Source organism: Portunus trituberculatus, chromosome 35 (assembly GCF_017591435.1).
Source record: "Portunus trituberculatus isolate SZX2019 chromosome 35, ASM1759143v1, whole genome shotgun sequence".
Lineage (NCBI taxonomy): Eukaryota > Metazoa > Arthropoda > Malacostraca > Decapoda > Portunidae > Portunus > Portunus trituberculatus.
The window spans coordinates 1,105,104-1,131,603 of NC_059289.1; the positions used below are offsets into that span (position 1 = coordinate 1,105,104).

General features: G+C 41.1%; 1 protein-coding gene across 2 annotated transcripts in view; it reads right to left on the reverse strand.

The window, feature by feature from the left end:
* Positions 1–26,500, reverse strand: part of LOC123512999 (multiple PDZ domain protein-like) — a 945,060-nt gene that overhangs the window by 660,054 nt on the left and 258,506 nt on the right. For both annotated transcript variants that reach the window (XM_045269789.1, XM_045269790.1), the window contains exons 5-7: positions 20,311–20,490; positions 16,392–16,682; positions 12,852–12,967 (exon numbers count right to left, since the gene is read on the reverse strand). In XM_045269789.1, coding sequence (XP_045125724.1) covers positions 12,852–12,967; positions 16,392–16,682; positions 20,311–20,490 — 587 coding nt within the window. The remainder of the gene's footprint in view (positions 1–12,851; positions 12,968–16,391; positions 16,683–20,310; positions 20,491–26,500) is intronic.

Here is a 26,500-nt window from a genome sequence, read left to right on the forward strand (position 1 = left end):
ACATAGATACACTTATTGTTGTTAAGTAAATAATTAGATTCGAAAAAAGAAGGAAGGAAAGAAAAAAAGGAAAAATAATGAAAAAAAGAAAAACTATGAAGGGAGGGAAAAAATGAAAGAAGGAATGAAGGAAGAAAGAAAAGGGGAGTAAACAGATAGAAAAAATAGACCTCTTAAATGAATAACGAAATAACTAACCAACTAACAAAACTCATTACCTTAACTAACCTGACCCAATAAAATTAAACACACACACACACACACACACACACACACACACACACACACACACACACACACACACACAGAGAGAGAGAGAGAGAGAGAGAGAGAGAGAGAGAGAGAACAATCAACAGAAACAAAAAACTTACCTACACACACACACAAACACACACACACATAAAAAAAGCAGAACACAATACACAAACCAACACAAACCAACACACACACACACACACAGAGAAAAGGAAAGCAGAATCCAATACCCAAACCAACACAGACACACACAGACACAGACACAAGGGGAATGAAGAGCTCCAACACTACTACCCTTGACGAAACTGATGAAAGCGAAGCAGTGACGAGGGAAGGGTGAGCAGGAAACATCATTAATTAGCAAATGGATATAACGCGCACTACATTCCAGTGACAGCAAGAAATGAACACACGAACCATAACTAATAAAGTGACTACGAGAAACAGAGACAGAGAGAGAGAGAGAGAGAGAGAGAGAGAGAGAGAGAGAGAGAGAGAGAGAGAGAGAGAGAGAGAGAGAGAGAGAGAGAGAGAGTAAATTAATGCAGGAAGGAAGGAGGACGAAAGGATGTGAACCAGACTCACAAAGGGAGGAATGGTACGCGAAAGGAAGAAGGATGATAATAGACGAGGAAGAAAGAGAGAGATGACACTAATAATGAGGGGAAGAAGAAGAAGAAGAAGAAGAAGAAAAAAAAAAAAACAATAAATAAAAAGGAGGAAGATGAGAAAACTGCAACGATTTGGAGGAGGAGGAGGAGGAGGAGGAGGAGGAGGAGGAGGAGGAGGAGGAGGAGGAGGAGGAGGAGGAGGAGGAGGAGGAGGACCTGAAAGAAACAAGCCTAAAAAGTTAATTATAAGAACCCAATCTCAGCCTTAAGGTCACACTTCACTAATTGAACACACGACTTTAGACCTTACGGGAACCAACACACACACACACACACACACACACACACACACACACACACACACACACACACACACAGGCGGACTAACCCAATTATAGCCGCCCATTACGACATCCCTATCCTGTCACGTTTTCTTTATAAAAATTCCAAACACCTCTCTCTCTCTCTCTCTCTCTCTCTCTCTCTCTCTCTCTCTCTCTCTCTCAGTGCTATTTTTTCAGATTCCTTCAGATTATTCCGGGAGAGGCATCAAGATTTTTTCAGTAGCTTTGGATGGACGGAGGGAAAAAAGACTTGTGAATAAATGAGACGATTTTTACGAGTGATTATTACGAGGATGACATTAAAGAGAGCCACTGGGCGAAGTTTCAGGTTTTGTTAGGAATCTTGTTTACAGTGTGAGATAAGCTAAGGGAGGAAAGGAAAGGAAAGGAAGGATGGAGAAGGAAGAGGCGGGAAAAGAAATAGGGAACTGATAAAGAGGGAGAATTTCTTAAGTTAGGTAGGAAACACGAGAAAATGATAAAGGAGAGAAAATAACAGTTTGAGGGAAACTGGAGGGGAAAAAAAAATTGGAACTGATCAAGGGAGGGAGAATTTGTTAGGTTAGGTGGAAAACACGAAAAAATAATAAGAAAGGACAGAACATAGATGAAATGAAGGAAGATAGGAAAAGAAAATGAGGATAAAAAAAATATCTAATAAAAACTACAAGACAAAAACACGAATAAAAACACAAATAGATAATACAAACCCAAAATAAACAAAATGCAAATAAAACACACCATGCATGAAAAAAAAAAACAATGCAAACATACACCAATACAAATATACATACAAAACACAAACCAACACATAAAAACCCTTTGATATGAGCGTCACCCAACACACAACAAATACACGAGTCCCCCTTTAAATGAACCAATAGAAAATTAGGGAATCAAAGAAAATGGCTCGATGTTGCACCCACACACGCCTGAACCAGTGAGAGAGAGAGAGAGAGAGAGAGAGAGAGAGAGAGAGAGAGAGAGAGAGAGAGATTGACTTCACTAATTCATCTCAGGATTTAGAAGAAAAAGAACAGAAGGAAGAAAAGAGTGTAAGAAGAATTTGCAGCAAGAAAAATAATCAATAATAATATTTGTGGAGCGAAAAGACAAGAAAAGTTGTGAATGAATGAGTAAAGGCAAAGAATGAAGTAAAAAAGCAAAAAATAAGAAAGAGAAAAAAAAAGTAAAAGAAAGAAAGAAACAAGTGAAAAAGGGAGAAGAAAAAAAAAGTAAAGGAGGAGGAAAATGTAACAAGAAAAAAATGAAGAAAAGGAAAAGAAAAGAAAATCCAAGAAGAGAGAAAAAAGAGCGGAGGAAAAAAAATGAATAAAATAACCGAGACATCGAAAAAAAATAATAAAAAGCAAGGGAAAAGAAAGAAATGCAAAAACAAAATGAGGAAAACAAAAACAGAAGGAAGAAAAAATGAAAAAAAGAATGAAAAAGAAGGAAGGAAGGAAGGAAGGAAGGAAGGAAGGATGGATGGATGGATGGAAGGAAGGAAGGAAGGAAGGAAGGAAGGAAGGTTGGATGGATGGATGGATGGATGGATGGATGGATGGATGAATGGATGGATGGAAGGAAGGAGAGAAACTAAGAAAATAAAAGCAGAGAAGAAAAAAGAAAAAAATGGAAAAAAAAACGGAAGAAAAACGAAAAAAGAACAAACAACGAAAGAATGAAGGAAAGAAGGAAGGAAGAAAAACGAAAAAAAAATAAAAGGATAAACAAAAGAAAGAAAAAGGAATGAAAGAAAGAAAAAAGAATGAAAGAAACAAAAAGAAAACGAAAAACTAAAAAAAAAATGAATGAATGAATGAAGGAAGGAAGGAAGGAAGGAAAGAAGGAGCACCAGCCGTCACTCTCACCTAAACTTCCTCCACATCTCGCCGCCCTAAACTTCCTCCATCAGGCGCCCTAACGGAGGTCCTGCGCCGCCACCAGTTTTATCCTTCTATTTTTTTTCCATCCTTCTCCTTCTGCGAGAGACAAGGACCTTCAGTTCCTTCGGTAAATTCTTTCGTCGGAGTGTTTTTCTCAAGGACACAGGAGGAGGAGGAGGAGGAGGAGGAGGAGGAGGAGGAGGAGGAGGAGGAGGAGGAGGAGGAGGAGGGGGAGGAGGAGGAGGAAATATTTTAAGAGCAGGTGGTGATGAGAAAGATGCAGTAGAGAGAGAGAGAGAGAGAGAGAGAGAGAGAGAGAGAGAGAGAGAGAGAGAGAGAGAGAGAGAGAGAGAGAGAGAGAGAGAGAGTCAAAACAAGATACACAAACACTCACAGCCTCATAACTTTAATTAACACCTCTCCTAACACTACCACTTCCTCTCCTCCCCTTCACCCGTAACACAAATTCCCTCCTCCCCTCCCATAACACCTTAACCCGACCCTTGCTTACCCACCATTACCATTAAACACCCCTTATCTTACCCTACCGTTCCTTCTATCACCCATTTTCTTCCTCCCTTCCCTTCCTTTACCGTGCCATACTATCCTATATTTTTTCTTTAACCTTAACGTATCAAAACTATTCATCTCTCATATTCTACTAGTCTCTCTTTTCTTTACTCCCTATTCAGTACCATACAATGCCATTATCCTCATCTTTAACCCCTTCAGTACCGTGACACATTTTTACCTTGAGATTTGTGCACGATAAGACCATCTTATTGACATTAGGGAAGATCTATGGAGGTCAGAAGATTAATGGCCAGAGTCGTCACTATTTTAATCCCCCATATGAGTTTCTGAAGCTGTAAAATATCACCAAGTAGTAAGCAGAGTGAATATGGAAATACGACATGGTACTGAAGGGGTTAATGTATCAAAGCTATTTATCTCTCATATTCTACTAATCCCTACTCCCTATTCTCAAACAAATTTACTCATTCATCTCCCTATTCTCTACTCATCCTTTCCCCAACAGTACCCATGTTTCCCCCACTGCCTACCGCATGTCCTCTGTCCTCCTCCATCGTCTCCTTCCCCTCCCCTCCAGCCCCCCACTGCACCACTAACCTACTCACCAGTATTGATTTTCTGCTCGCCCCGTACACCTTACTGACCCAGTGGTTGCATCGATCCACGCCATCCAAAACAAGTAGTGACCCAGCTCCACTTCACCACTCCACCGTCACCACTACCTCCACCCTCCACGCTCCACTCTACACTCTCTTCTACATGTTCTTTTTCTTATTCCTTCTCCCTTCTTCTTTTTTCTTTTTTTCCTTCGTCCTCCTCCTTTTCCTTTTTCTCTCCACTCTTTACTACATTTCCTTTTCTTCTACTCCCTTCTTCTTCTTCTTCTTCTTCTTCTTTTCCTTTTTTCTCCTCCTCCTCCTCCTCCTCCTCCTCCTCGTCTTCCTTTCCCTTCCTCCCTCCAGCCTCCAGACAATTTATATACGCACTGCAAGAGCTTCCTGGTAACTAAGTTTATTCTGATATGAGGATACGAAGCAGGGTTGGTTAGACAGGATATCTCTCTCTCTCTCTCTCTCTCTCTCTCTCTCTCTCTCTCTCTCTCTCTGACGAACTAGTGCAAGCCATTACTTTATCTCTAACTCCTGACCCCGTGAGTTTAGTTCCCCCGGCGGAGTTTTTACAGGAAATATATGAACTTAAATAGAAAAAGTGAGTGTTTAAAGCCTGACGTAGTTTGGAATTCGAGCAGAAGTGTCTGGGAAGGAATTTCTTGACCTTTTCTTTTTTTTTTTTTAGATGGTATAAACATTTGAGAGAGAGAGAGAGAGAGAGAGAGAGAGAGAGAGAGAGAGAGAGAGAGAGAGAGAGAGAGAGAGAGAGAGAGAGAGAGAGAGAGAGAGAGAGAGAGAAAACGCAATCCCCTTGAAATTATATATAGCTAAAACCACCACCACCACCACCACCACCACCACCACCACCACCACACAACAAAAACACAGCAATCCAGCGAACTCTCCCGTCAGCTGCCAGTCACCCATCCCTGTTCACCTTCTCACCTTCATTCCCAGGCCTTGTTTTTTCCCTCCACCTTCGCTCCCTAGCCAATTACCCTTCATTACGAGCCGATAAATGGCCGGAATAATGCCTGGCGGGTGTTAGGTGCAGTTTGTGGCCCGTTGGTTAAAATAATAAGCAGGGAGTGTGAGTAAGAATATCCCTGGCAGCCGCGGCGATTACATGCAAAACAGGGCGGTTAGGAAAGCTTGATTAAAATTAGGGATTATGCTCTTCATTATCATCATCCCGTGCTGGTGTTACATTAGCGTCAAATGAGAGATTGCTGATCCTACCTCCTGCTGTAAGGGATCATCTGTGTTCGAAGTTTTGACAGACTGACACACACACACACACACACACACACACACACACACACACACACACACACACACACACACACACACACACACACAGACGGTAATGTTTAGGAATATGTATTTAACCCTTTTAGTACTGGGACGCATTTTTACCTTGAGATTTATGTATGATTAGACCATTTCATTGACATTAGGAAGGGTCTAGGGACGTCAGAAGATTAATAGCTGAAGTCTTTACTATTTTAATACCCACATGCGTTTCTGAAGCTGTATAAAATCACCAAATAGCAATCAGAGTGAATATGGAAATGCGTCACGGTACTGAAGGGGTTAAAATGAAGCGTTGTGTTGTGTCTGATAAATTTATGCGTATTGATATTTGTGCCTCGTGGGTGTTCAGTGACAGACAGACAGACAGACAGACAGACAGACAGACAGACAGACAGAGATACGGACAGGGTGGCTTTAAGTGACATGAATTATAGTAGAATCAGAGCTCGAGTTGTGATTAATGTTTCTATACATGTTGCAACGTGTTTGAGCCTCGTGGGTGTTTCAGGTTGCGACACAGAATAAACAGACACACAGATAAACAGACACACAGATAAACAGACACACAGAATAAACAGACACATAGATAAACAGACACACAGATAATCAGACACACAGATAAACAGACACACAGAATAAACAGACACATAGATAAACAGACACACAGATAAACAGACACACAGATAAACAGACACACAGATAAACAGACACACAGATAAACAGACACACAGATAAACAGACACACAGATAAACAGACACACAGATAAACAGACACACAAACCAGACTTCAGTAATATTTGACGCTAGTAAAATAGAGCTTTGTGTTGTTTAGTATTTCTTTTACGTCTGCGATTTTAATATTATTCATAACACGATGGAAAATACTTCAAATACGTGAACAACTGGGTTTTTTATTTATTTATTTATTTTATTTATTTTTTTTTACAATGAGAAGCTGGGGAACTTTTGTATAATTAATGGGGTATCATGTATAAGGTATCTCATTTCCACGCTCACTTTCTTTCTGCATGGTGCTAAAAATAGACAAAAAAAATAAAGAAATAAAAAAAAATAAAACAATAAAATAAATCACTACTTTTACGTTGATAGGGAAATATAAATCAAATTAAAAACAAGAAAAAAAATAAAAATGTCCAAATGCTTTTCTTCACTTTGCATCTTTCACAACACAAAAGGAGGAAAAAATAAATACTACACTTGAGATAGAAGAAAAAAACGCTTACAAAATTTTAAGCGAGACTACGAGGAATATACTTAAAGGCAACTGCATGAAATAAGACATCATTTGCCACACCAATAGGAAATAACCCTCTTTCAACCAATGTTCGTCCTGGTTCGTGTGGCTTGATAAAGTTTTAACCCCTCTAGTACCATGACGTGTTTCCATATACATTCTGCTTACTACTTAACGATTTTATATAGCTTTAGAAACTCATGTACGGGATTAAAATAGTGAAGACTCGCGCCATTAACCTTTGACCTCCATAGACCTTTCCTAATGTCAACAAAATGGTCTAGTCGTGCAAAAAAACTTAAGGTTAAAATGTGTCTCAGCTTCCATATTAATTCTGCTTACTATTTGGTGATTTTATACAGCTTCAGAGGGATTAAAATAGTGAAGGCTGTGGCTATTCATCTTCTGACCTCCATACACCCTTCCTAATGTCAATAAAATGGTCTAATCGTAAATAAATCTAAAGGTAAAAATGTATCCCAGTATTGAAGCGGTTTAAACAAAAAATTAAAGTAAAAAATATAATGAAAAAATAACGAAACCAAACATACAATAACAAAAAAACAAAGATTTTCAAACAAAGGTAAAATCATCAAAACTGACACCAAACAACACATAAAAATCCCCTTTAAAAAATCTCAAACAAATAAAAAACAAACAAACTAAACACAACAACAACAACAACAACAACAACAACAACAACAACAACTTCCTCAAATCACACACACACACACACACACACACACACACACACACACACACACACACACACACACACACACACACACACACACACACACATACACAAATCGGTATATAACTAAACAGATTCACCAACCAAGGCCACTTTCTGACCCTGCACGGCCTTTAGTGAGCCCTCGGGTACCTTAACTGGCTGACCGCGGTACCTGTGGCTTTCCAGATTAATTAACCTGAGCTCTTACACCGGTACAGGTAAGGCAGGGACGGTGTGGATACGCCAAGGTGTGTATTGGTGTGTAGCGGGGAAGTGTTGTGAGAAGGAGGAGAGGAGAGGCGAGGTGAGGTGAGGAGAGAAGAGAGGAGAGGAGAGGAGAGGTGAGGTGAGGAGGTGAGATAAGGTGAGGAGAGGAGAGGAGAGGCAGAAAAAAAAAGAAGAAAGAGAAGGAAAAGAAAGAAAATGAGTAGAAAATATAACAAAGAGAAGAGCTAGAGGAAGAACAAAAATATTAATGTTTTAGAAGGAGGAAGAGAAAATAACACAAATGAATAACAAAAAGAAATACAAAGGAAGTACAATCAGCAACATGTCTTAAGATCTTACTAGCTTATCTGAGTAGCCATTCCACGCTATTAGAGAGAGAGAGAGAGAGAGAGAGAGAGAGAGAGAGAGAGAGAGAGAGAGAGAGAGAGAGAGAGAGAGAGAGAGAGAGAGAGAGAGAGAGAGAGAGAGAGAGAGAGAGAGAGAGAGAGAGAGAGAGAGAGAGAGGAGAGAGAGGAGGAGGAGGAGGAAGAGGAGAAGGAGGAGAAGGAAGAGAGGAGGAGGAGGAGGAGGTAGAGAAGGAGGTAAGAGTGGAGGTGAGAGAATAGAAAAGGGAGATATGAGAGGAAAGAATGTGAAAAGGATGTGAAAAGGATGTTGGTAGGAGTGTGAAGAACAGAAAAGAGAGATTTGAGAGGAATGGATGTGAAAAGGATGTGAAAAGCATGCGCAAAGGATGTAGGTAGGAGTGTGAAGAACAGTAAAGAGAGATATGAGAGGAAAGGATGTGAAAAGTATGCGCCAGTGAGCAAGAAGTATTGGGAACCGTAGGAAGCAATACAGCATTTGTGAGTAGAAAAACAGCAAAGATAGACGAGTGAAGGAATAACTAAATGTAAAGAGAATAAAAGGACTAAAAGACAAGAGAGAAAAGAAAACTAAGCACCAAAAGGGAGGAAATAAGGGATGGCAGATTGGGAAGAGTAATAAAGGGGGAAGAGGAGGATTAAGAAGGGAAAACAAAGGGAGAAACACTGAATAGGGAAGATTTAGGAAGTGGAGTGGAGAGAGAGAGAGAGAGAGAGAGAGAGAGAGAGAGAGAGAGAGAGAGAGAGAGAGAGAGAGAGAGAGAGAGAGAGAGAGAGAGAGAGAGAGAGAGAGAGAGAAGGATCGCCAGTTTCCTCGACAGGAAGGGGAGACTGCTGCTGTACAAGGCACAGGTGCGGCCCCACCTTGAGTACGCAGCTCTCTCCTGGATGTCCTGTGCCGCCACACACAGAAGGAGACTGGACAGCATCCAACGCCGCGCCATACGGCTAGTAGATGCTGCAATACCACCTCACCCAGAGCCTGAGCGTCCTCTTGATTCACTGGAACACCGCAGAGATGTGGCGGCGATCGTAGTGTTCCATAAGGCACAGGTGCAAAGAGTGCCACATCTGGCAGGGCTGCGTCATCCTCTGAGAGTCACCGCACGGAGCACGAGAACGGTGCTCAATGGTGGTGACGCCGTAGAGGTGCCGCGATCCCACGGGTGTCAGCATCAACGCACCTTCGCAGGACGCGTCTCCAGGATGTGGAACTTGTTCACGGCCGCGGTGCCTCACGTCCAGGAGATGAACACACACAGTGTCAAACTGATGGCACATAAGTGGAGACAGACACTGCCAACTCCTCTGACACTCTTTGTGACGTGACACTCAGTGTAGTGCAGTGCGTGAATAGTGCTAGTGAAGTGAAAAGAACAGTGCTCCATCTTGTATATTATCTATTTTTAAGTCTTGTAAATATTGTAGAGAAATAGATTGTAGTACCCTTAGAATAGGTAGCACACGACAGTGCGCCTTTGGGTACATGTTCTTCTGTATAAATTATGTTTAAATAAAAAAATAAAAAAAAAAAAAAAGAAATAGAGTTTTTCATTCTTTTACTTTATTTCAGTTTCGTCCACTTAATATTCTTTCCTTCCTCATTTCCTCGACTTCTTCCTTTTTTTTATACCCTCCTCCTCCTCCTCCTCCTCCTCCTCCTCCTCCTCCTCCTCCTCCTCCTCCTCCTCCTCCTCCTTCTAAGACTTTACCTCATCTTTCATTTTCTTTCTCCAGTGACCAAAACTTAAGTCAACTTTTCCTGCTTCCATAATCGATTCCCTTCTTTGCATTCTGTAGTTCTGAAGGTAAAAAAAACTTCCTCCTCTCTTCCTAATTAACCAAATGAAACCATCAAAGGCAAGAAGAAAGTAGTAGCAGTGTTAGTGGTGGTGGTGGTGACAGTAGTAGTAGTAGTAGTAGTAGTAGTAGTAGTAGTAGTAGTAGTAGTAGTAGTAGTATAACATAACAGGACCCTTTCAAGATAAGACACACTGAAAAGAAGCAAGGCAAGAAAGATGAAACAGATGACGAAAAAAAGGGGAAAAAAATAAGGCATAGAAAATACGAACAAAAACAAAAATGAACCAAAATTAGAGAATAAAGTTAGGAAATAAAAAAAAACTGAAGAAATTAAAGAAAAAAATATGGAAAGAAAGGGAAAAAAAAGGAAACTAAAATTATGAGTCTCAGTGACAAAATGCTTTAAAAAAATAATAAACAAATAATAAATAATTAAATATAAGCAAAGAAGGAAAAATAGGGAAGGAAAATTTTCAACTCTAAACAACTTACGAACTGGAGGCAAGAAAAAATAATCACCGAGGGAAGAAAGCAGGTGAGGAGAGTTAACGAGGAGGAGGAGGAGGAGGAGGAGGAGGAGGAGGAGGAGGAGGAAGAGGAGGAGGAAAAATAGTGAGAGGAGACTGAGCAGAAGTAGGATGCAGCAAAAACGTGAGAGAAGAGGATATTTAAAAGAAAAAAAAGAAAAACAGAGAGAGAGAGAGAGAGAGAGAGAGAGAGAGAGAGAGAGAGAGAGAGAGAGAGAGAGAGAGAGAGAGAGAGTAACCATGCAGCTATCTACTACAACATTCCTTCATTATCATCCCCTTCACGTCAGAAACAAAGAAGGGAACACAATCACAGAGACCACAACTGCCCCAAACACACAAGTCCTCCCTGGAAATCCACGTCCCACTTTTTACGGTCAGTTACGTTTTCTTTTACGGCCCAAAACACTTCAAAGACGGATCCATAATACCTCCTGTGAATAAAAACACATAACTTAAATCTTGATAAAAAATAAATAAATACTGAAACAGCACTGAAACATAAGGAAAAAGAAACTTACTAAATATTTAAAAGCTTAAGAGGAAACAAGGGGGCTTGAAATATAATATGCTACACTTCCCGCCATCTGTTGAGCTTGAGGAGAACTACCCAAGCTTTCCCCCCCGACACCTGCTGCCATCTAGCGGGAGTTACTGTAAATATCGATTGTCCTGCAGAGGCTCCACCAACGCCTGGCTCGTCTAACTAACTAACACCAGAATAAGAAGCACAGACACTCACAGTTACGAGACAAAAAGGAAGGCTGACTATGACCTAGCAATTAACAAGAGGAGGTAAAAAGAAAGACATGTGTTTGGGTTATTTTCAAGCTTGGTCTCTCCCTGGTGACATTTGCAAACTCCCCACCCACTTGTTGCTCCATCCGACCACGTGTAGAGCACCCGGTCCCCAGCCTGCCTCTCTCCCTCCCCACTTTCCCTCCCGCACTCTCACTCTCCCGCTCTCCTTTCATCACCGCACCGGGAGGGAAACGGAAGAAGGCAGCGCACTAAAGCCACCAAAGGGACGCGATTCTATGATATATAAAGTGCTTGTACCCAAAATAAATCCAACATGGAGGACACTCTTGGCTAAAACTGAATACCCCTTTCAATAATACAAAATAATGGAGGTATACTTCTAAATTCCCGCCCGTAGTGTGATTAGTTCACTATCAAATATGCATGTAACACACCTGTACTTTAGGCAAACATGGCAAACTCTCATAAATTCCCATTCCTCTGAGGCTGATTGGTAACCGAATGACACAAATTAGTGAATATGTGCTTCGCGTACCTGTGTTTTGTTCACCTGTATTACACTTGTTGTTTACCCCACCTGGGCAATTACTCGGCAGCACACCTGAGCCGCGCAGAACACACCACTCCTCTATGGCTTGGATGCGCCACACGGGAAAACAAATGCAAACTGGCGTCATTACAACAGCGAGCTCTTATTTCAATGTAGAGTCGATCCCGAGTGAAGGATAAAACTACAATCATAATTTGCTGGAATGGACGGCGTTATGGATGGACTGGCCGATGGAAAGAGAGATTTGCAAGCCTAATGGAAACAAGCTTAATAGAGACCAGCCCCGGTGAGTGAGCGAGCCAGCTGGGGTGATGGAAAAAAGAGAGAAAAAAAAAAGGTGGAATATTTACCTGCCTGCTGAAATTGATGTAGGTTATAAGACTAAAACGGCTGTATGTGAGATATTGATAGATAGATTGATGGATGTAACTCTTTAACCAATACAGAAAAATGAGATCTTTCATGACAGGTCCATCAATAAGGTCAAATAGTGCCGGGCAAGGTTACGAGAGACCGTCACCTCTGCAGAATGAACCTCGCAACCTTCAGGCCACGAGGAGCCACCCAACACCCACAGGAATCAACAGGCGTAAGAAATAATTAAGAGAAACTAAGTATACTCATAGTTAGAAGTCAATTAACATTCACTGCACATTTATTTCAACTGGTTTTGGGGTTTTCTCTCAACTTTTAAGTCTTCTGGTTTACAAAATATCAACAGTCAGGGTTTGTTAGAAGGTTGTGATCAGATTAGTGAACTTAACCCCTTCAACACTGGAGTACATTTTTATCATGAGATTTGTGTACGATTAGACCATTTTTTGACATTAGGAAGGGTCTTTAGAGGGAAGAAGAATAATGGCCACAGTCTTCACTATTCAAATCTCCACAAAGTTTCTGAAGCTGTACAAAATCACTAACTACTAACCAGAATGAGTATGGAAACGCGGTAGAGTACTGAAGGAATTAAAACCGAGAGAAAACACTCAATCAGGCAGTCACAGTGGGAGTGAGTGCAGCAAATCATTCGAGTTCTGACAATGACTATACTGGCTCCGGGTACTTACTTAGCGGCGATTCCTGTCGGTTGGATGCCCTGGACGTAGATGCCCAGTTCGCCTCGCTTCTCCGACCTGAGGCCCACCACGCTGAAGCCCAGACTGCTGCCCTCAGGCTTGAACAGCTGCAACACACAACAACACAGCGTCAGTCATCTCACCCCGTCACCCGCACCAGCAAGCGACGGGCATTGCAGCGGAAACAAAAATAAAATGAAAAAGAGTAATTTCAAAGCATTCACTCATTCACGTTGATGTGTTGAATAACTTTTTACACCTGGGAATGTAAGGTTATAAAAACACCTGCTCACTCTCTATCCTAACAGGTAATAACATAAAATACCATACATACACGTATATGGTATGGGGCATCAACAAGACTATTACAATAAGTTAATGATGGAAAACTCTTACATACGTGATATTAGTCTACACAATGAATAAAAAAAATAAAAGTGTTGTATACTATAAAATTACGTGAGGGTGAATAATAAAGTGAACGAGATGGTGCAAAAGAACCCAAGCGGCCAAAAGTCTACGGTCCCGCCCAGCCACGTTTAAGTATCACGTCTCGATTTCTCCGCTCTTCCTTTCTTTCACCGCCCTTCCTCTCCTCCTCCTTCTCACTTTAATCATCCCCTCCACATGAAAAAACCTGAAAAGCCTCCAAGTTCCTGGATACCGCCCAGAGATGTCTTATGAGAGAGAGAGAGAGAGAGAGAGAGAGAGAGAGAGAGAGAGAGAGAGAGAGAGAGAGAGAGAGAGAGAGAGAGACGAGGTTCTTGAATACAAATGGAATCAAAGGTCTAGTCTCATCTCTCACCCAGAACAAAAGAGGGTCACATACACATACACACACACACACACACACACACACACACACACACACACACACACACAGAGAGAGAGAGAGAGAGAGAGAGAGAGAGAGAGAGAGAGATACCACGTCGATTCCAAGAGAGGCTTTTATCCAACTCTGAGCGATTCATACACCGAGCGCCTTGCCTTCCTTCCTGGCGCACACACCATAAACGAGTCCCTTTATGGCCGGCCCTCGATTGGGAAGTATGTACATATTCACGAGCAGGGGCGAGCAGGAGTGAGTTTCCAAAGAGTAAAAGAGAAAGGAGACATTTTTACGGCCGTGTTTGTGGGTGTAGCAGCGAGGGAGTCAGAAAAGCATGTTATTCTCGAGTTTTATTTACTGTTAGGTGTATAGCATATGCATTTGGAGAGAGAAAAAATAAAGGGCGATGGATTTAGGTTCAGTTAACTTGGCAGTGGTGACAGGAGGCTGACGTGATCACAATAACAATGGTAATCCGTGTATAAATGAGGTAACATGGGTCTGATACGATACGGTGGGAGAAAAATACAATGATGCATTTATAACTCATTAACACTGCAATGTTACGTGGATATGACAGTAACAATAACAATCCATATATGAACTAAATGGCAACAGATAATATAATAGATAATAATACAACAATACGTACAATTAACTTTAAAAAAATGCGCTTAAACGTTACCAAACACACACACACACACACACACACACACACACACACACACACACACACACACACACACACACACACACACGACTAACCTAACAAAAATAACCAAATTTATCAAACAAAACCACTTCATTTCACAATTCCTGATAGGACACAACAATCACTGCCTTTACCGATCACAAGACTCAAGAACACTCCCCCACACGCTAACCCCGAGAATTCTCAGGTCCTCCGCGTTTAGGGTCAGTAGAGGCGTGTATAGCTTGACTGCAAGGGACGAGGAGGGTGTAACATCGCAGTGATTGAAGACGTGAGACGATTTACAGGAGGTTTTGAAAGACGTAGTTTGGAATTCAGATATCGCGGATGGTGTATGGCGAGCACTGAAAGTACTGGAGTCAGGTGGATTAGCAGTGTAGGATTGCCAGTCAGGTATGGATGTATTAGACGTAAGGGTACTGCAGGGTGTATGGCATGTATTCCTGGTGTGGGTTTGGCAGTTAAGTGTATGAGTATTGCAGGCTTGTCCATCACGTGAAAGAGTATTTGAAGGCAGGCGATCAGGGATATACTCGTATGTACTAAAGGTAAGAAGATTAGCTGTGTGAGTGGTGCAGGCTGGACAGTCACGTGTGTTAGTGGTGTCGGCTGGACAGTCAGGTGCGTTAGTTGTGCAGGCCGGACAATCACCGCTGAATGAACTACACACCTGCCAACCAAGTACACAGGAGGTGGAATCAGGCGGGTACTGTACAAAACTGAAAGGTATCCAGTGAAGCGCAGAGTTACTGACCAACAATTCAGAGCTCCTGGTATTAGAAAAGACCCCGTCAACTGTAGCGGCGGGTGTGTGGGCGTTCAATTTGTACAGATCAAACCTTTGCGTCTTTCTCCGCCTTTTTAAGCAGTCATACTCAGTGACGATACAAACGAACAGTGAAGCAAATCCCACTGTAAGCGTATCCTAAGTAGAGCCGCGTCACTACCACTCCGGCTGCCGTGAGATGCCTGCCAATGGACGCCGGAACGCAGAGCCCTCTCTCGCCAAGATACTCTGAGAACTCCTTCACCAGATGCCTCCTTAGAATGAAGTGTTGGAATCGGCCGGTGAAACGAACATTCCTCTCGCAGAACTCAATGAATAATTCCTTGAAGTGGTATTTGTGAGTGTATGCCCTGAAGCGGCGCAGGATGACGATATCTTGAATCTCCGAGGTCATTGTTGTTTAAGCTATAATACTGACAGACGAAGGGGCCAAGCTCGACTAAGAACGGTGAGTGAGTAACGAACCATAGAAATTTCCTCCACATCCTCTACTCAGCTCCAAGCTCTCTCGTCCCTCAGTGGCGAGATATGCTGGTGTTTGTAGGACGAGTTGTCATCACTACAGAGGCTCAGTGCTTCGCTAATAGGGTTTTTGCACAAGAACAGCGTCAAGGGCCTGGCCATGTGTGTGTGCAGGGCTACATCCTCAAGCACATTCTCTTCACACGCCGCGGGCAAAGAACTAATACTGATCCAACCTTGTGTGTGTTTAAAGCTGGTTCGAACACGCTCTCTCTCTCTCTCTCTCTCTCTCTCTCTCTCTCTCTCTCTCTCTCTCTCTCTACGATTAACTGGGTTTTCAAGGTTATTCCTCCTGTTTGGTGTTGACTATCACCTTGTTATGTTAGTCTTTTACATGGCAAGGTATGTAAAATCGACTACCAGGTTAACAAGGAGAGAGAGAGAGAGAGAGAGAGAGAGAGAGAGAGAGAGAGAGAGAGAGAGAGAGAGAGAGAGAGAGAGAGAGAGAGAGAGAGAGAGAGAGAGAGAGAGAGAGAGAGAGAGAGAGAGAGAGAGAGAGAGAGAACTAAAAAAAAAAAAAAAGAATGAAGAATGAAGAGATTAGGATCAACAAGACAGTAAAAAGAAAATAAAACAAATAACATAAAAAAACAAGAAAAAGAAACCAGAAAAAAACGAAAAAAAAAGAAAGAAAAAAAAAAAAGGATACCAGGAAGACAGACAACACCCCCCCCCCCTTACCTGAATATGGTGGACATCCCTGCCCTGCGCGGCCACGTGGATGGCCCTCTGCAGCTCCTGGTCAAGTGTAGGATTGGTGATTGACTTTGGTGGGTGTCCTTCATCCTCATCATCCTCCTCCACCTCCTCCTCCTTCACCTCGTCGCCCTCCTCGTACTTCTCCTGTTCTTCCTTCAGTTTCTTCTCCACCATCAACTCATCCTCCACCTGCGCCTCCTCCTTGACGTGCACTAGTTCCTTCAGCTCTATGCTCTCCGCGCCCTTGCTGGGAACGACATCGGGGCCATCGAGCTGTGGAGAGAGTGTGGTAGAGACGACTGTCAGTAAGGATGAGCGTGGAAAAGTAAACAGTAGATAGAAAAAGAGGAGCGTGGCAGAGGAAAGTGTCTATAAGGAAGAGCGTGGAATGGTAAACAATAGATGGAAAGGAGGAGCGTGGCAAGGGAAAGCGTCAATAAGGAAGAGCGTGGAAAAGTACAAGATAGATGGAAAAGAGGAAACAAAATCACTACCTACAGTCCACCCCTCCCCCCACACACACACACAAATACACACACACGCCACGTCTCACGCTCTAATTCACGCCGGAAAATCAAGTTTCACCGCCAACACACAGTGGACGTGTTTACTGAAAGAATCCAGTTTCAGGCCACCGCGGCGCCCGGCTGGCACACGCGGGCAAAAAGCTGCTCATTACTGCTGAATTACTGAGCCAGGGAAGCGTAAGTCATGAGTGCCTGTCGTGTTATGGATAGATAGATAGATAGATAGATAGATAGATAGATAGATAGATAGATAGATAGATAGATAGATAAATGGATAAATTGATAGAGAAAGACACAGACAGACAGACAGACAGACAGACAGACAGACAGACAGACAGACAGATAGATAGATAGATAGACAGACAGACAGACAGACAGACAGACAGACAGACAGACAGACAGACAGACAGACAGAGATAGACAGACAGACAGAAATATAGAGACAGATAGATAGATAGATACCCAGACAGACAGACAGACAGACAGACAGAAGAGATAAGAGATAGGTAGGTAAACAGATAGCTAGGCAGAGACAGACACACAGATAGATGAACCAATAAACAGACTAACTCGTATATTGAATCATATGCACCGTTCATAAATCCACGTCCAGCATTCACAATTCCTGTTTGACATTAAATTTCAGTCCAACAAACTGTAATGAGCAACAAACTGCCTTTATGGGTTCAAAAATCTCTCTCCCTCTCCCTCTGACAAAACACACAAATCACAGCCAATACAACCATAGCAGTAACAGAAGCGAACACGGAGATAAGGAGGAAAATACATAAGATTTCTGAAAAGAGGGAACCACGTAAGGAAGACAAGGCTGCGGCGATCTGTCCGTGTTAGGCCCCTCCTCGCCACACTCACATCATTACAGTGACGGAAGGCAAGACAGAGTGGCGTGCTGGACGTGGATTATGTTGCCTTAGCTAACCAGAGAAAGACCTCGCGTGGATCAATGCAACACCTAAACGCTTGTCCCTATCCCCTCCCCTCCTCCTACCTTCCTCCATAAATTTACGCTGTACGTGACTTTCAATATCCTTCTCATTTTTTTCCCTTCTATCATTTTCTTACTGGGGATCTGTAACTAATACGTCCTTCTCCCTTAACCCCTTCAGTAGTGGCACGCATTTTTATTTCAGTTTTTGTGTGTGATTAAACGATTTTAGTTACATTAAAAAGGGTCGATGGAGGTCAGGAGATTAATGGCCATTCCTCACTATTGTAATCCCCACATATGTTTCTGAAGCTGTACAAATTCACCAAATAGTAAGCAAAATAAATATGTAAACGTGTATGAAAACGCGTCATGACACTGAAGAGGTTAAAAACACTTCCTCCATCACTAACTTGGGAACACTGGAATGAAACACAAATAGGCGAACACATGAACTTCCCGCCTGGATTTGAAGCATTGTTTAAGGGAGACTATGGCCCGTATTCTGAAACGCTTTGCTCTGTCACCATCACTACTTTCCAAGGGGTCCAGCTGAAGATACTCGTGCTTTTAAGAGTATTTCCAAGGTTGTGGTGATAGACTGGTAAGATTTCTGTTTTGAAAATCCAGCTAATTGTCTCTGTGGCCTTGGAAAATTATCGTAGTGGAAGAATAAAGCGTTTTTAAGGATGTTTTCATGGTTCTGATGATAGATTGGCAAGATTTTGAGTTTATTAAAAAGGAAATCTTGAAAACCAGGCTAGTTGTCTCTGTGGCGTTGAAAAATTGTAGTAGTAAGAGAGGAAGACGTTTCTGAACACGGCCGTAAATCCTAGAAGATGAAAATAAGCTTTTACCAACACCCACACCCAAACTACCCGCTTCCCACCCCACCCCACCCCACCACACAATACACCAGACCTCCCAGCGCCCGGCAGCCTCCAGCACTAAGCTAACCTCATCGCAGAAACTCGCGTCTACAAGTCCAAACAAAAGAGTTAATATATGAACTTTTGGTCTGAAGGAAGAACACACACGAGAGGAGTTAAGTACACAGACACGGGCCAGTGGGAGAGCAAAATGCGCTTCCCAAAACATGAAGGAAGAATTTCATATGTGAGTTCTTGAATACAAAAAAAAAAAAAAAAAAAAATTTAAATGGAAAAAATAAAATAAAAATAAATACGATACAAAAATACAACTTAAGACACAGAATAGATAAAACAACAACAACCGCTTCCAAAACACGACGGAGGGAGAATGTCGAATGTGAAATCTTGCGTGGAAGGAAAGAACAATATAGAAAATAAAACTACCACACACAAAACAAATAAAAAAAGAACAGAAAATCAAGAAAATACAAGAACAGAGAGAGAGAGAGAGAGAGAGAGAGAGAGAGAGAGAGAGAGAGAGAGAGAGAGAGAGAGAGAGAGAGAGAGAGAGAGAGAGAGAGAGAGAGAGAGAGACTGAACACGTATATCTAAACAAAAAAGAAAACAAGGACTTAAGAGAGAAAACTAAAGAAACTAGACACAGAACAGATACAGAATAAAACACACACACAAAAAAAAAAGAAGAAAGGCAGAGTCGTTATAAAAGCAAATCCCGCAGTCTAGTACAGCTTACAGTCTACAGTCTACACTCAGTCCACTGCAGCAAAAGAACGCAAGGGAGAGTAAGACACGGAAACAGGCAGTAGACACGTTCAGCTCACGCATTTCAACACTTACACAAGAACACACGATGCTTTTATCTTTTGATGTATCTTTCAAGGCATTCGTATAAAGAAGATTGAAAAAAGTATAGCATGGTGGGGGACAGTAAGCATGAGTGGAAAGAATAGTTGATAAAAGAGAGAATGGTAAAAAATATCAATACAAAAGGATCATATTACATGTAAACTCAATAATGAATAGGGAAAATGCATGTTGATATATACAGTAGCACCATTTGAAATTCACACAGACAGTACGACTCATAACAAACAACTACCATTTAAACTAACACGAATACTAACACTACTACATATCCCAGTGTCAAAACCAACACAAACACACCAAACCAACCAAACACATTCATAAAAGCCACACAAACACTACCACAAACTCCAACAGTACCATGACGTGTTTTCATATTCATTCTGATTACTATTTGGTGATTTTATACAGCTTCAGAAACTCATGTGAGGATTAAAATAGTGAAGACTTTGGCCGTTAATCGTCAGACCTCCATAGACCCTTCCTATTGTCAATAAAACCGTCTAATCCTACACAAATCTCAAGGTAAAAATGCGTCCCACTATCTGAAGAGGTTAAAACACCATACACAAACACACTAAACACATTCAACAACACTACTACAAAAAAAAAAACACAAACACAGCAAACACCTCCACAACACCTAAGTGACTTGGGTGACCTGCACTGACCTGGGTAATGAGTGCAGTCTTAGAAGCGGCGGCGGGTGCAGGGTAGGCGGCGGCAGGGGCGAAGTGGAGGGGGTCCTGCGCCACACGAAGGACCAGCCTCCCGTCCTCCGTGATATCGAAGTCACGAGGGACGATGGACGGGTGCTGCAACACCTGCTTCTTCAGTTCCTTCAGTGAATCCTGCAACACAAAGAGAAGACACGACACGATTAGGAGAAAATCAGTAAGGAAAACATGCAACACAAGGACAAGCGATTGAGTCTAGTTGGAAAGTAATGATACGACACACAATTTTGATTCTAGTGAGTGAAAAATGCAACACAATGAAACGACACACGATAATGAGTCATCTAGTGAAAGAATGCAGTAACGAAATTATACGACACGCGATTATGAGTCATCTAGTGAGCGAAAACAGCAACACGATGAAACGAAACGTGATTATCAGTCATCTAGTGAGCAAAAACTAACTAAATGAAACGACACACAAATATGAGTCATTTGGTGAACGAATTCTGCAACACAATGAAACGACACGTGACAATGAGCCATCTAGCGAGCGAATCCTGTAACATAATAAGACGAAACACAAACATGACCGATCTAGTGAGCAAAACATACAACACAACAAAGGACACGACACTATGACCCATCAAGTGAATGAATCCTGCAACACAATGAAGGGACACCATTACAATGAGATCGTTCAGTGAATCCTAAATTTTTAACCATTTTTTTTATATTTCAGTTCAATTTCTAGCCATTTTTTCATATCAGCAATTATTGATTTACCATCACTACTTCTAAATATAAAGAGAAAGAGAGAGAAACAGAAACAGACACAGAGAGACAGAAGCGAAATTAAGTCTCTCTGTTCGTTATCTATTATCATATATTCGTAATGCGTACTGAGCACCACCTAATATTCGTTACGTGAAGCGAACCTAGACTGTTGTTCGTAATGTATAGCGAACCCCATTTTTTTATCTTTTCTTATTCATACCATGTGGGCTTTTCAAGGGAATTTATGGGCTAAAGGGGATACTTTTCTGGAGTATCTCCAATCAGAAAGCCCACCCGCTAGGAAACCGTTGCCCAGAGTGAGGAAGCCCAACCTACACTCGGACCGTGGACAGGATTCGAACCCGTGCGCTTGGAGACCCCTCGGACAACAAAGCAAGCATGGTTCCACTGTACCACGGCGGCCACCTTGTTTGTAATAGACTGTAGTGTCTAATTAACTAAAAAAAAAAAAAACACCTATTTAACTAACTAGGTAAGTATTGACGTAGCCGACTGATTAACTAGTAGTGGTGTTGGTCATATAAGCAACGTTTCACAGAATACTGATAAAAAAACAAAAAAAAGAAGAAATAAAATAAATAATAAATGATAAATAAAAATAACGGTTATATGAGCAACATCAACAAAATACTGATAAAAAGGAAAGAAAAGAAAAAGAATAACAAGAAGAACAAGACAATTACAATAAGAAGAAAAGAAGAAACAAAAATATTTAGGAGAGAGAGAGAGAGAGAGAGAGAGAGAGAGAGAGAGAGAGAGAGAGAGAGAGAGAGAGAGAGAGAGAGAGAGAGAGAGAGAGAGATAACAAGAAGGCAGTAAGAAGCAAGTGAAAATGAAAAAAATAAATAAATAAAAACTTTCGCTTGATATGAAACGCGCGGTGGAAAGTTAACGGGGTGTAACCAAGGCGAGGATCAGGAAGAGTGTAGGATGTGAGAGGGACAAAAAGTAATTACACATAAACTGCCAAAAAATAAAGGGACTGTGGCAGGTAAGACGCAAAGATGTCACACCTACACACACACACACACACACACACACACACACACACACACACACACACACACACATTTATACACACTTTTACACTCAAAACACTTACACTTACACACACATTATCCTTCACCTACACACACACACACACACACACACACACACACACACACACACACACACACACACATATACACGCAGTCTGACGTATTTATTGATAGGAAATCTGCCTGTATTCATTAAAAATGGCAATAAACTATACTTACTTAAACAAAACTATACTTACTTACTTACTTACTTACTTACACACACACACACACACACACACACACACACACACACACACACACACACACACACACACACACACACACACACACACACACTTATACACACAGTCTCTATTCACCAACCTTCAGAACTAGCCTCGTAAATTCAACTCCTTTTCAAACAACTCCGCTGAATTCACTCAAACTCGCTTTATTCACTATCTCTATGACACAATCTGTTTAAATTCCTCTGCTAACCTGGTGCACTCTGGAACTCTCTGCCTGCTTCTGTATTTCCATCTTCCTGTGACCTGAACTGATTTAAAAGGGAGGTTTCTAGACATTTATCTTATTATTTTGGCTCTCTGCTCGGGGACTGGTATCTAAGTAGGTCTTTTTTTTTTTTTTAATCGTTTTTTGTTGCCCTGGGTCTGATTTTCCCTTTTACATAAAAGTTACCTTAGCTTATCTTACCTTACCTTACATTATCTCACTTAAGGCATCTAATTACCTATGGATTTCAACTAATTCTCCTTTTTTTCTCCCATAAATTCATATTACGTAAGGATTTGAATATATTAACTTAGATTTGACTTCTCTTACCTTGCTTTTTCTTCACTCAAAACTTGTTACCTTTAGATTTAAAGTTCCTGTACATTTTTCCCTCTATACTCATTTACAGTAGTCTAAAAATTTTCATGCTCCTCCTTCCGTGGTACAGTGGAACCATGTGTGCTTTGGGGTCCGAGGGGTCTCCAAACGCACGGGTTCGAATCCTGTCCACGGTCCGAGTGTAGGTTGGGCTTCCTCACTCGGGGCAACGGTTTGAGATAGGAGGTACCACAAAAAATATCCCCTTTAGCCCATAAATTCCCGTGAAAAGCCCACGTGGTATAAATTTAAAAAATACACTGCTTATTTTTTTTCAACAATTATTCTTCACTTTCCTGCTCTTACCCTTTCTTCGAACTGGTAATTTTCTCTTGAATTTCTCATTTTATAGTCCGATTTTTACTTCCTCTCTTCTCCAGCACATTCATCTGCACTAATACTTTGCTTCTTTCCCTTCTTTATTCTCCTTTCTGCCTCTTTTTCGTTGTTTCCTTTTGTGTAATGTCCTGCAGCTATTGTATCACCTTTTACATTTGTTTTGATTTTTCTCTCTCTCTTTTCCGATCTTTCTTAATGCCTTGTGTTCCTCCCCACAGTCCCTCCTCTGATTTTTTTTTTTTATATATATTCTCCTTCTCTTCCTTTTTCGTCCTCCTCTTATTCATTTTACTACACCTTTCCATGTTCTATCTTCTCATATTTCCACTCTTCTTTTCCCCTTCCCTCTCCTTCCACTCATCATCTTCCCCTTCCTATCTATTCCCTCTCCCCTCACATACCTCAACATTACTCTCCCTCTCTTTTCTCTCCTTTATCTCTCCTCCTCTCCTATCTCTCGCTCTCGCAAATCCTTCATGACCTCCTCTTCTAGTATCTCCCAGTATCTCTTAGAAAACCTCATCACTGTTATCTTCTCCCTCTTCCTTATCTCAATTTTATCTCCTCTTCCTCTTTTTCCTCTTCACCCATCTACTTGTTTACTTTTTTCTTTCCTAACTTCACCACTTCCTCTTCATTGTCTTATCTTATCTCTTCCTTTCTTCTCCCTTATCTCAATTTCATCTCCTCTTCTTTTTCTCTTCTCTTCCTATCTCCTTCTTTACTCTTTCTTCCCTAACTTCACCACTTCCACCTCCTTCCTCTCTCTTATCTTATCTCATCTCTTCCTCTCTTCTCCCTTCTTCCTTATCTCACATCACCTCTCTGTCTCACCTCACCTCTCCTCCCTCCTCCCTTGCATTACCTCATATTTTCTTGTCTTGTCTCTTATTGTCGCCTTTAAGTACAAGGAAATCAGATACACCTAATTCACAACTACGAGAGAGAGAGAGAGAGAGAGAGAGAGAGAGAGAGAGAGAGAGAGAGAGAGAGAGAGAGAGAGAGAGAGAGAGAGAGAGAGAGAGAGAGAGAGAGAGACGTGATAAAGATGGAAAGGGGATAAATGTGGAGGATGTGGAAGATGAATGTAAGGGAAAACAGAGGTGAAAAAATGACCAAAAGTGACGCAAGACGAAGAAAGGAGATAGAAAAAAAGAAAAGGAAAATAAAACACAAAGTATGAAAGAATTTAAGGAGCAGATGAAAAAAAAGACAAAAATTTACGTAGCAAATTGAAAGGAAGAAGAAAAAAAAGAAAACAAGGAAAAAAGTGTAGAGAAAAAAAAAGAAAAATAAAGGAGAGAATCAGGTGACATGGAATAAAACGGACTAAAGGGAAGAGAAGAATAAGTGAAGTGAAGGAAAAGAAAGAAAAAGAGAAGGAATGAAGGAAAGGGTACGAAAGAAATGAAAAGAGAAGACAAGAAAGAACGAAGAGGATCAAACGGAATGGAAAAAAAGAAGGGGGAAGTGAAAGAAAAAGAAAAAAAACAAAAAGAAAGAGAAGGAATGAAGAAAAAGAGGAAAATAGACAAAAAAAGGCAAGGATGAAAGAAAAATATTGAAATGAACGGGAGAAGGAGGAGAAAATAAAAATAAATCAGGAAAAGGATGAAAAAGGGTAAAGAGAAACGGGAAGAAAGGAAGGAAAGAAGAAAGAAAAGAGGAAACAACAAAAAGAATGAAAAGGGCGGGAGAGAGAATGAATGGAAGAAAAACGGAAAACAGAAGAAATAAAAAGACAAAGGTGACTGTAAATAAAGGAGAAAGAAAGGAAGAAAACGAAGAAAGAAATGATGAAAGAGAGAACAAGAAAAACAAGAAGAGGAAAGAAAAAGATGAAAACAACAAGATAGGGAATGAAAGAAGGAATAAGGAACGAAAGAAAAGACACGGAGAGGAAGATGAATAAAGTAAATGTAAGAAGAAATTGAAGAAAGAAGAAAAAATGACAAGAACACAAAGATAATTCAAGAAAAAAAGAACTAGAGACGAAGAAAAGGAAACACAAGGAATAGAAGAAAAAATAATAAAGGAAAAAAAACAAGTAGATAGGAAAAAATGAAATAAAAGGGAGGAGATGAAGAAAAGGAAGAGGATTTGGAAAAGGGTGAATGAAAATAAGAATTAAGAAAAAGAAAGAAGGAATAAAGACAAAAGAAAAAAACCGAGATAGGAAAAATAGTAAAGTAAGAAGGAGAGATGATGATAAAGGAAAGGAAAAGGAATAGAAAGAGGGTGAATGAATATAAGGAATTAATAAAGAAAACGAAAAAAAGGAAGAAAGACAAGGAAAAAAACGAAAAGGAAGGAAAAAGAGCGAAGAGAGAAGGAGAGAAGATGAAAAAAAAGGAAAGACAAGGAAGAAAAAAAAGATGATTTACGAAAGAAAACGGAAAAAAAGAAGAAGAAACGAGAAAAACGAAGTGCGAAAGCGTGTGAAAGGGAGACTGGGATAAAGAAAGGGAAGGAGAAGGAGAAGGCAAGAACATGAGAGAAAGGACAAGAAGAGAAGAAGGAGGGGAAGGAAGACAGAAGGAGGACATCATAAACTTGAACTAATGTCCTGCGAGGCGACCCGAGCACCGTTGGCACGCAATCTGGCTTCTCTCTTCATTCCTCCCTGCTTCCCTCAGCTACTTCTTCCTTCATCTCCTTTATCCTCCTACTTCCTTATTGTTCTCTCTTCTCCTTCTCATTTTTCTCTTTCCTTCTTTTTCAAACCCCCTGAAATTCTACCTTTCCCATCTTTATCAATCCCTCTCCTCTCTCTCTCTTCCTCTCCCTTACCCTCTCTCCCTGTACCATCAAAGACTGATTCTCACTCTCACTCTCTCTCTCTCTCTCTCTCTCTCTCTCTCTCTCTCTGACTCTCTCTCTCTCTTTCTCCCAGAGGCGACACGGTCAAGAAAAAGAAGAGAAAGGAAAAAGAATGAGGGAGGGAAAGAGAATAGCTTCCAGAAACGAAGATAAATATTGGAGAAAAGAAAGGAAGGGAAGACGAAGAAACTGAGAGAGGCATTAGTGGAAAGAAAGATGAGGAGAGGGAAGAAATGAAGAAAGGAAGAAGGAAGAAGGAATGGAGGAAGAGAGCCACTGCGGGAGGGAGATGAAGGAAAAAAATAGGAAAGAAT